A 10,380-nucleotide genomic window follows, 5' to 3' on the forward strand; every position below is an offset into this window, starting at 1 on the left:
TAAATCTAAACTTGTTCCAGTCTTGTAAAGATTGTTCAGGGAGAGATTTTTAAACGTTTCTCTAAAATGAGCAGAAAAGAGGAACGTGTTTGCTAATCTCTACAAGCCCATACCTGCCCTCTCCCTACAGGAAATAAATCCTGTATAGCGTACTATATCCATCCAGGGTAACTGAGAGCATTTTGGTGCGCCAAGACATCCTTGTTTGTGGTATGAAGTAGCCAAAATCAGCAAGATAGCGTCTGTTGTATCTGCCATCTTGCCTCTTCTGAGAGTTTTTGGGTCAGGTTCAGAGCCCTTGTCTGCTTCTTTCTATCTCTCCAAAGTAAACCCTGGGCTTTTGGCTATTGGGATAAGGAAAGTTATGCCCTATCTTGAGACACAGTCTTCCTCCTTGGATTTGACAGATCCCTGACTCTGTTAGCCTCCAGGAAGGTTTGAAGACCAAGTGTGCATGTTCTGAGAGGTGGTTCATCGTGGTAGGCCCTGATTGTGGCTTGTCAGGTCCAGGTCCAAAGATGACACAGGTTCATAAATAGCAGCTAACAGTTTGAGGAACTGATTCATTTGATGCAGAACTTGGGGGTGGGGGTGATGAAGCAACTTGCTTGTTTCAAATTTCAGCTTTTGCTGAGAACATAACCTTTACCCTTTTCATCTGCTCAATAGAAAGGAAAGAACAAAAGAGAAGCTCAAAGGGAAAGTAAGTGTGGGCAATGTGCATTTACAACATTTTGGATGTCAGGCAAGGAAAGTAACAAGGTTTCCCCCCCCCCCCCCATTTTAGTGCTACTAAATGTGTTGAAATTCACTCTCTTTCCCAGGCAGTGTGACCTGGAGTTACTTATCTGATAGTGATGAGACTGAGATCATATAGATTTCCACTGCTAAGCAAGTGGAAATGACTTTTGCTCCATTTTACGACCTTCCCCAGTGACTTTGCTTGTTGGATGCTGGCTGAGAAGATTACAAATGGTGATCACGTGATCCCAGGACATGGTCTGAATTTTGTTCCCACGACTGTGGGAAGGCTGCAATTGTTATAAGTGTGAGAAATGGTTTTAAGTCCTTTTTTTCAGTGCTCTTGTATCTTCGAATACTAAATGAATGATTGTAAGTTGAGAACTACCTGTGTAGGAAGCTATTACATTGGGTAGAGTAGCAGAGTTTCTCAAATATCCATAGATTTAAAGAACTTTCTTCTTTTTCATATGTGTCTGTTGCCCCAAGTAATAGATGAGATTTAAAATGTTCCCATTTCTGGCTGGATGTTGTCCTGTATTGAAAACGTGCAGTTGGACAAAGAGGTGTAAAATAATTTTGTTTGTTGCTGTTAGTTGCAAAGTCATGTCCAACCCATCGCGACCCCATGGACAATGTTCTTCCAGGCCTTCCTGTCTTCTACCATCTTCTGGAGTCCTTTTAAGCTCACGCCTACTTCTTCAGTGACTCCATCCAGCCACCTCATTCTCTCTCGTCCCCTTCTTCTCTTGCCCTCCACCTTTCCCAGCATGAGGCTCTTCTCCAGAGAGTCCTTCCTTCTCATTAGGTGGCCAAAGTATCTGAGTTTCCGCTACAGGATCTGGCCTTCTAAAGAGCAGTCAGGGTTGATTTCCTCTAGGACTGACCGGTTTGATCGCCTTGCAGTCCAAGGGACTCGCAGGAGTCTTCTCCAGCACCAGAGTTCAAAGGCTTCAATTCTTTGGCACTCAGCCTTTCTTATGGTCCAGCTTTCACTGCCATACATTGCAACTGGGAAGACCATAGCCTTGACTATACACACTTTTGTTGACAGGGTGATGTGTCTGCTTTTTAGTGTGCTGTCTAGATTTGCCATGGCTTTCCTCCCCAGGAACAAACGTCTTTTAATTTCTTGGCTGCAGTCCCCGTCTGCGGTGATCTTGGAGCCCAGGAAAATAAAATCTGTCACAACCTCCATTTCTTCCCTGTGTATTTGCCAGGAATTGAGAGGGCTGGATATAACATTGTTTAATGGATGGAGGAACTGCTCGTTTGGTTATGGAAGGCATTTGACATGAATTCGGTTTCTTCAATGTATTTTTGTTCCCAGTATATTTGCTGCATGGGATCGGTCTGTTTCCATTCGTTCCCAGAATTTTCCAAAGAAGACAAAATGTCTCAAAATCGGCACGAGAAGGACGAGATACAGAAAAGAGTTTATTACCAGATGCCAAAGTTCATGGGAAACTATCCAAGCCTGACTTCCTAGAAATGAGATCACAAATCAGATTACCACCTGTTCGATGTGCAGTCTTCCCAAACATCTTTCCCGGGGATAAGAAAGAGGAGGAATTAATGTGGCTTAATGTCAAGACGTTGAGCTGCAAAAGTGTAATCCTTCTCATTTGAGGCTTCAAGCTGTCAGTTTGGTAAGCTGAGTGTACTCTCTCAAGGAGACTTCATTTATGCTGCCTCTCAACAAAGATAACATGTTCATTTTTAGTGATAATGAATCCCGAATTCCCAGATTTCTTGAAAAACAAAAAGTTGGCCGTTCAAAATAGTTCTAACATCACGTTTTTTTTATTTTTTCTGTTGCAGTAATATTTTCTTTTTTCTTGAAGATCTTTCATATTTTGAAGCTAGTTTTCTACCAGCTGAGCATTTTTGAGGGTTACACTTAGTGAGCAATCGTTTCGTTTTGTTCTTGTTTTGTGGCGTGTTGTGAAAAAGCGAAATGGGGACAGCTGTGTAGCCTTTACAAAAAAAATCACTATATTGATATATTAGTAAAACTCTCCAATCTGTGCTATAGTTGAGTGAAACAGGGCATCATAAATAATTTTTTGAACTAGCGTACGTATCTCAAATGGGCTAGCTTACACAATATGTCCAAAATTAATTAATTATTTAATTTCTTTTTAATGTTTGTATTTTGTATTCTACTTTTGCCCTGTGAACCGCCCTGAGTCCTCAGGGAGAAGGGCGGTATAGAAATATTATTAAATTAAATTAAATTAAAATCTGGGATACTCCTCCTCCTCCTCCTCCTCCTCCTCCTCCTCCCCCTCCTCCTCCTCCTCCTCCTCCTCCTCCTCCTGTATCCAGATCAAACTTTAAACTGCCAGAATGAAGCCTCCTTTGTGGCTTTGTCATTGGCAAGAAATAAGTCATTATCAATACATGTTTCTGGTAGTAACTGACACACCAGCAGATGGGCCGAGCTCTGCATCTCTCCGCATTCACACAGTATGTTGTTATTCGCTAAAAGCCTCCACTTGAGCATATTGGTTTTACATTTATTGACTCCAACTCTCAGTTTATTCAGGGCCCTCCAGGCAGTATATGGGAGGTCAGATCCTTCAGCCAGATCCTCGTTTAATGTTATTCCTTGCTCGCTGCTCTCTTTCCTCCATCTTTTCATTCGATTTTGTTCTTGTGAACAAAAATGACTCTTGTGAGATTGAAATTTGGCAAATTTGTGGTCAGTTCAAGAGTGCCCCATTGCCACACCGTCGTCTGGAGGCTCAATAGAACAGTCGTCTGGAGGCCAAGTAGACCAGTCCCACCATCAGCTGCTGGAGGGTGGTCTAGCTGTGGTCAAGCCAGCAGGAAGTGCTCTGACTGCTTCTCTGTTTAGGTAAGGAAATATCTCTGAAAGGATAACATTACGGTTCATGGGTTGCCTAGTTCGTTCCTAATTCTAGCCTCTGTGTACAGTAGATCCCATCCAGGTGTTAAAAATGGTGCTCATTAGCTTACGTTTTTCATACTGTAGATGCAAAGTGCCCAGATCTGTTTATTTCACATTTCCTTTTTTAGGATTCTGATATGTCTCATGGACTTCAACTCCCAGAATTCCTGAGTGCTGAGTGTTGCCTAGTCCATAAAAACTTCTCATTCAGAAAGCAATCCTTGAAGGAATCATGCTGGCTATTGTCTCAATAAGACCTTTCTAATGCGGGAAGCCCTTGATTTATGCTTGTGCAGGTGGTCCTCGAATTACAACAGTCCGTTCAGTGGCCGTTCAAAGTTACAACGGCACTGAAAAAAGTGACTTATGACCGTGTTCACACTTACGACCGTTGCAGCATCCCTCCCCGTGGCCACCTGATCAGCTTGGCAGCTGATTCATATTTATGACGGCTGCAGTGTCCCGGGGTCATGTGATCAGCTTTTTTGACCTTCTGACAAGGAAAGTCAAGGGGAAATCCAGATCCACATCACAACTGTGTTACTCATTTAACCGCTGCAGTGATTCACTTAACAACTGTGGCAAGAAAGGTTGTAAAATGGGAGCAAACTCACTTCAGCAATGTCTCACGTAACATAAATTTTGGGCTCAATTGTGATCGTAGGTCGACGACCACCTGTAATTAAGCCTGGCGATTACATTGGTAAGTCATGACTGTTAGGTGTAAGCAACGAGGTCCACATGTGTAAGGTTTAAGCCATTTAATTCAATATAATCTGGCCATAATACAGGAATTTCCCCAGACAGCCAGCCTTTGCCCGTGTACAGATAAATAAGGCTTTTTGGAGCTTTAGGCCAGAGGTGTCAAACTGCCGGCCCACAGGCCAGATGCATCATAGCAAAATCGTGCCCACCCCATTGCCGGCAATGGCAAAAAAGTCATGATACGTCGTGACACATCATGTGATGTTGCGAGTTTGACACCCCTGCTTTAGGCAGAGTGAGTTCTGGATCTCTTGCAGGCACAAGGATTTGAGGCTACTTCTGTGCTTAAGGCCTCCCCCCGCTTCTTGGCTGGCTGCTCCCCAACATGACAGTTGTAAGGTGTGGCATCCTGTGACTGACCCAATTTTACAAGCTGCTTTTTCAGTGGTCATTAAATAAATGCTGCAGTTGTTCTCTATGGGTAATTTTTTTTGGCCAGAAGCTGGAACTAAATGCCATTCCTGTAACTGTGGAATGTTGCAAAGGGGCATAAATGTGGTGTTAACATCCAGCTTGAGAATCCAAATAAAACTCCAGGTACATTCCGTTTCCGAAAAGCTTACTATTTTTTGAATACACTGCAAGGATTATGTCAAAGTAAAACTAACTCTGAGGTTCCAACACCAATTCATAAACTTAAACAATAATTTTCCCAACCAAACCCCCTGACTTTGTAATAATGCCGCTTGGTGTGTGTGTGAAAGCCCTAATAAGCAGGCATATACATAGAATGAAGGCTACTGCTAAGCTTGTAAGCCGCCCTGAGTCTTCGGAGAAGGGCGGGATATAAATGGAAATAAAATAAATAAATAAATAAATATCTTACGTAACCCGTATCAACAAGTTCAGTTTGTTATGGGAACCGTCTGCTTCAAATCCACACCTGTTCTGGTGTCCTTGACAAGGCTTCAGACTCCCACGGTCTTCAGCTGAATTGAAGTAGTTTTGTTTCTTTTTCTTACCCACTTGAAAGTAACACCTCCCCCCTTAATCTAAAGGCAAGTTGAAACACAGAGGCACGTAGCTTCCAAAGTTTCATCCTTGACATGTGGACTGGTTGCCGATCGCCATAATGCACTTCTGTGCCTGCAGGGAGTGGTTCAACCATTAGAACTTCACAACCTGGTCATAAATTCCATTTGGGTGACCCGTTGTAACTTCAACCAGTTGCTAAATCGGGTTTAGGACAATGTACCATGGCCAACTCGCCGTGGGACAACTTTCTATAGGACGCTTCAATGTTGTACTGATTGTTTCATTCAGTGACTTTTATTGTTGATGATCATGTTTTTGTCAAAATTATTGTAACTTTTGTACACCTGGATTGATGTTCCTTTATTTTATCATAATTGGCCATGGTTCTGTTGACATTAATTTAACTTTTGTATTTGTCGAATTGTCCTGGGACGAGTTGACCTATTCCATGTTAAACCAGGGTCTGGAGACTAAACCATATGATGAACGCTTGAGGAAACTGGATATATCTAGTCCAGGGGCAGGCAACCTTGGCTCTTTTATGACTCGTGGACTTCAATTCCCAGAATTCCTGAGCCAGCATGGCTCAGCTTGGAAACTCTCCCTTTCCCCTCAGCATGACTGGCTCAGGAATTCTGGGAGTTGAAGTTCACGAGTCATAAAAGAGCCAAGGTTGCCTACCCCTGGTCTAGTCTAACGAAGAGAAGGACTAGGGGTGACATGATAGCAGTTTTCCAGGACTTGAGGGGCTGTCACAAAGAAAAGGGGGTTGACTTATTTTCCAAAGCACCAGAAGACAAGAAGTAAAGGATGCAAGTTCATTAGCGATCCAACCTAGAACTAAGGAGAAATTTCCTGACAGAGAGAACAATTAATCAATGGAAAGGCTTGCCTCCAGAAGTTGTGGGTGCTCCATCACTGAAGGTTTTCAAGAAGAGACTGACAAACATTTGTCCAGGATGCTATAGGAGGTTGGACTAGAGGACCACCAAGGTCTCATCCAACCCTATTATTCTATCTTCTATTTATCTCGCAAGCTCTGATCTTCTGGCGATTTAAAAGCCAGAGCATTCGCTTTACAAGCTAACATGTCCTCTTCTGTTACAGGTTTTCAGCCACTTTCGCATCTGTCTGCCTACAAAATTACTGTCCCCAAGAGGATAGAACAAGAACAGCAAGAAGCCCAGGCACACAATATGGTATTTAAGCATGAGGGAACTTCTATAACTAAATTAAGGAATTAATGGGAGTGTTGTGGGAGTGTATTTGGAAGCCACCACAAATACTTGACAAATACTGTACTCTCTGTGTTGCGCTTTTCAAGGGGTTATAGGGAATAAGTAGGTATAATAAGGCAGAGCAGAGGGAATGTTTGCCAATGGCCTTTTTGTGTTAGAAGTGAAGGTTGTATTAGGATGTTGGGGGCTTCTTACAAACTTGTAGGAAAGCCTTAGGGACACCAGAAACTGGCTGTGCCAAACTCTTACAATAATCTTCACAGCAATTTTTCTCAACCTTGGCAGCTTGAAGATGTGTGGACTTCAACTCCCAGAATGCCCCAGCCAGCCCTGCTGGCTAGGGAATTCTGGGAATTGAAATCCACACATCTTCAAGTTGACAAGGTTGAGAAACAGTACTCCACTGTCTGGAATGTAGTTCTCTCAGCTAGATCTTTGGTTCTTGGGGATGATGGAAATGGTTGTCAGAATTGGGAAGGCGAGTCTTGTCATCCTGAAAATAGGCCCAGAAACCTATCTCTTGGGGAAGAGGAAAACAGCAGAGAATAATCTTCTGGAGCCTCAAGTTTTGCTGCGCAAAATTCGTCTGATCAAGTGATTTTTGGCTCCTGCAGCAAATAAATTCCACAAATGTCTTCCCTGGCAGTTAAGAAAAAATGCAGTCGGTCTCAGTTATCCTCAGCAATTCCTAGTGTTTGCAATAGTGGCGAACATCTATAGCTCGGGTGTAGGATGAGGGCGCAGGCTTGTTCTCCGAGCTTGTGGTTTGGTTTCTGAAGATTTCGTTGCCAGGCTAGGTAACATCTTCCCTTAAACACCCCTGAAGATGTTACCTAGCCCGATAACAAAACATTCAAAACCAAACCACAAGCTTGGACAGGGGCAGGCAACCTTGGCTCTTTTATGACTCGTGGACTTCAACTCCCAGAATTCCTGCGCCAGCATGGCTCAGCTTGGAAACCTCTCCCTTTCCCCTCAGCATGGCTGGCTCAGGGATTCTGGGAGTTGAAGTCCATTAGTCATAAAAGAGCCAAGGTTGCCTACCCCTGCCCTATAGTGTCATTTTGAGGATAGAAGTTAAAACAGTTTATGCCCAGGATGTGAGGGGTCTTCTGAATAATGATGTATAAAATACTACCCCCAAGAATATATATATATATAAGAGACACAGAAGATATGAAATATTTATTAAATATTGCTGCTTGACTCCCACTGTTCATTTGTTTGAGACTGGGTCACTAAGTATGATTGAAACACCAGCTAATCTTGCTTTCTCCCTCCCATGTTTTCAGGACGGGTTGTCGTTCAGTATTGTAATTGAAGGAAAATCGTATATAATTCATCTAAAAAGGAACAAGTAAGTGATGGCTGAGGAATTCTGGGAGTTGAAGTCCACAAGTCATAAAAGGGGCAAGTTTGAAGACCCTTGGTCTATGTTATGTTCTAATAAGCCATTCAGGGTCATCACCCCCATCATCCCTCCAAACACTGCACGTGTAACCTGATCGGATTTCCCTGTCTGTCACTTTGACTTCTCCTCCAAAATCTTGCCAGAGTTTGTTGGTTTGATTGCTGAGATAGCAATGCTGACTTACCTTTGGCAATGAAAGCAGGTTTCTTAGGCAGATGCTTGGCTTCATTGCTTGTGCTGTCATAGCACAGTTGTGTTTGGCCAGGTTGTCTAAAGGTTTAACACCAACATTGTAGGTGGGTATTGGAAACTTATTTCAATGAAATGTGTCCATTTATTTATTAAATGTATAGGCCAACCACCTCATCCAGAGGCGACTCTAGGCAGCTTAAAAGCAACAGTATGAAACACTGGTCAGTGGTCAATTTGGGGCACCAGGGACCAGTCCCATGGAGAGATTTTTCCGTGGACTGGAGGGGCAGTGGTTTCGTGCGCTGTTTGCATCCCGCAGATGCGGCTTCGCTTATTTGTGTGGACTGCTTTCTGGCATATTGTGGCCCGGTACCGGTCCACAGACTGGGGGTTGGGGACCCCTGATATAAGACATTAAAATAGAAATGTTATTTTAAATATTTTAAAATATAAAAATTTTAAATGAATCTATTGACATGCCATCCAAATGCAGCTTTCCCCCCCCCCTGTTCCTAAGCTTTGCTTGCCCCCCCTCCCCTCAATCCTTCTCCCATAGTGCTCTTCATGTAAAAGTTACAGGGGGTAGAAAAAGCCAAAGGTTTATCAGGGGTGGGCAACCTTGGCTCTTTAATGACTCGTGGACTTCAACTCCCAGAATTCCTGAGCCAGCATGGCTGGCTTAGGAATTCTGGGAGTTGAAGTCCACAGGTCATTAAAGAGCCAAGGTTGCCTACCCCTGGTTTAGTTGGAAAGGAAGGCCTTCCTTTGTTCCCTCATGCCTGTGGCTGAGGTTTGCTCAGCTGCTATCTTTTGAATCAGGTTTCTCTTACTTTGATTTTTTTAAAAAGCATTTTATGTTTGGCATTCATGTGTCGCCTCCCCCCCTCTCCACTTCAATCCTTTTAGTGATCTGGTGTCTGAAAACTTCACAATTTACACCTACAGTAAAAGTGGAGATCTGCAAAGAGAAACTCCAGATCTTCAGGTATGTTTTATTTTTCTCTGAGGGTTGATAAGAATTAAAAAAAATGTTTCAAAGGATTTGCTCTGGCTGAGGAGGGTCTTGCAAGCCTTTAGTGATGAGGTCAGAGGAAGGTTGGGGGGGCTTTCTTTGTAGCCCCCCTTTCGGTCTGTGGAGAGAGGCGTTGAGTGTGTGTGCATATGTGTGCAAAGAGAGAGATTTTGCTTCTTCTCCTTCTTCTCTCTTTCAGTTTGTGAAGAGAGACTTAGGGAATGCTTTAGTAGAGAATACAGAAGAAATACAGGGGGAAGATTTTGATATTCCTGCATTTATTTAAGGGTGCACTGGAATACCGCAGTGTCAAAAAAGGTCATAAAATTGGACATGTCTCACTTAACAACCGTCTTGCTTAGTAATTCAGAAATTCTGGTGCCAATTGTGGTCGTGAGTTGACTTACCTGTCCAGCCAAAACCTTGGTAGGCCAGGACAAAGAAGAAGTGGGCAGGGAAGAATGGGAGTAAACCTCAATGTTGATTTAACGAATTGGAGTTTCAGATCAATTCAATGAATTCAATCCAGGTATTATGATTTTTGTTCTTTATATGTAAGAAATCCCCCTTTTGATCACCCTAGCAACAACACTGCCAATTCCTGGCACTGTTCCAGGAACCTCACCCAAGACTTGTGTAGGTTGGAGCAAATTCCACAAGTATAATTCATCTGCTGGCAAATGATTAAATGGACGGTGTTAAATGGGTTGATATCTCAGGAGCTAGCAGGCAATGTGTGTGGTTTTTTTTTGTTTTTCTCTAACTTTTTGTCCTTTGGTGCTACACAGCAGGCTGTGGGACACCTGGTGCGTGGAGACTGTGACTCAATCATGTTCAGGCTTTTATTTATTTATTTTTAAAGATATTCATTATTTTTTTACAGTAACAGTCTTTAGTGCTTTGTGAACAGTGTGTTGTCTGGGTTCATATATTTTAAACAATGATAATTAATTTTTACAATTAATCAATATGTTGGTTGGTAATCTATTTCTTGATCCTTTCTTCTTCCAGTAATATTCTCCTTTTGTCTACATTAAACAAATATAATTTTTAATATTTTCAGTATATACCGAGTTGAATATAAACCTTTTTTTAGTATTTATGCATATAATAATAACATCAACATACAACA

At 42.5% G+C, this 10,380-nt stretch overlaps 1 protein-coding gene across 1 annotated transcript in view; it reads left to right on the forward strand.

Moving 5' to 3' along the window:
• Positions 1 to 502: 502 nt before the first annotated feature.
• Positions 503 to 10,380, forward strand: part of ADAM9 (ADAM metallopeptidase domain 9) — a gene marked incomplete at its 5' end in the record, with an annotated part of 35,587 nt that continues 25,709 nt past the window's right edge. Inside the window, 4 exons of the mRNA XM_083368856.1 lie at positions 503 to 527; positions 6,503 to 6,594; positions 7,926 to 7,990; positions 9,143 to 9,221. Of these exons, the coding sequence (XP_083224982.1) occupies positions 503 to 527; positions 6,503 to 6,594; positions 7,926 to 7,990; positions 9,143 to 9,221 (261 nt within the window). The remainder of the gene's footprint in view (positions 528 to 6,502; positions 6,595 to 7,925; positions 7,991 to 9,142; positions 9,222 to 10,380) is intronic.

This window comes from Vipera ursinii, assembly GCF_947247035.1.
Source record: "Vipera ursinii genome assembly, chromosome: 8".
Classification (NCBI taxonomy): Eukaryota; Metazoa; Chordata; class Lepidosauria; order Squamata; family Viperidae; genus Vipera; species Vipera ursinii.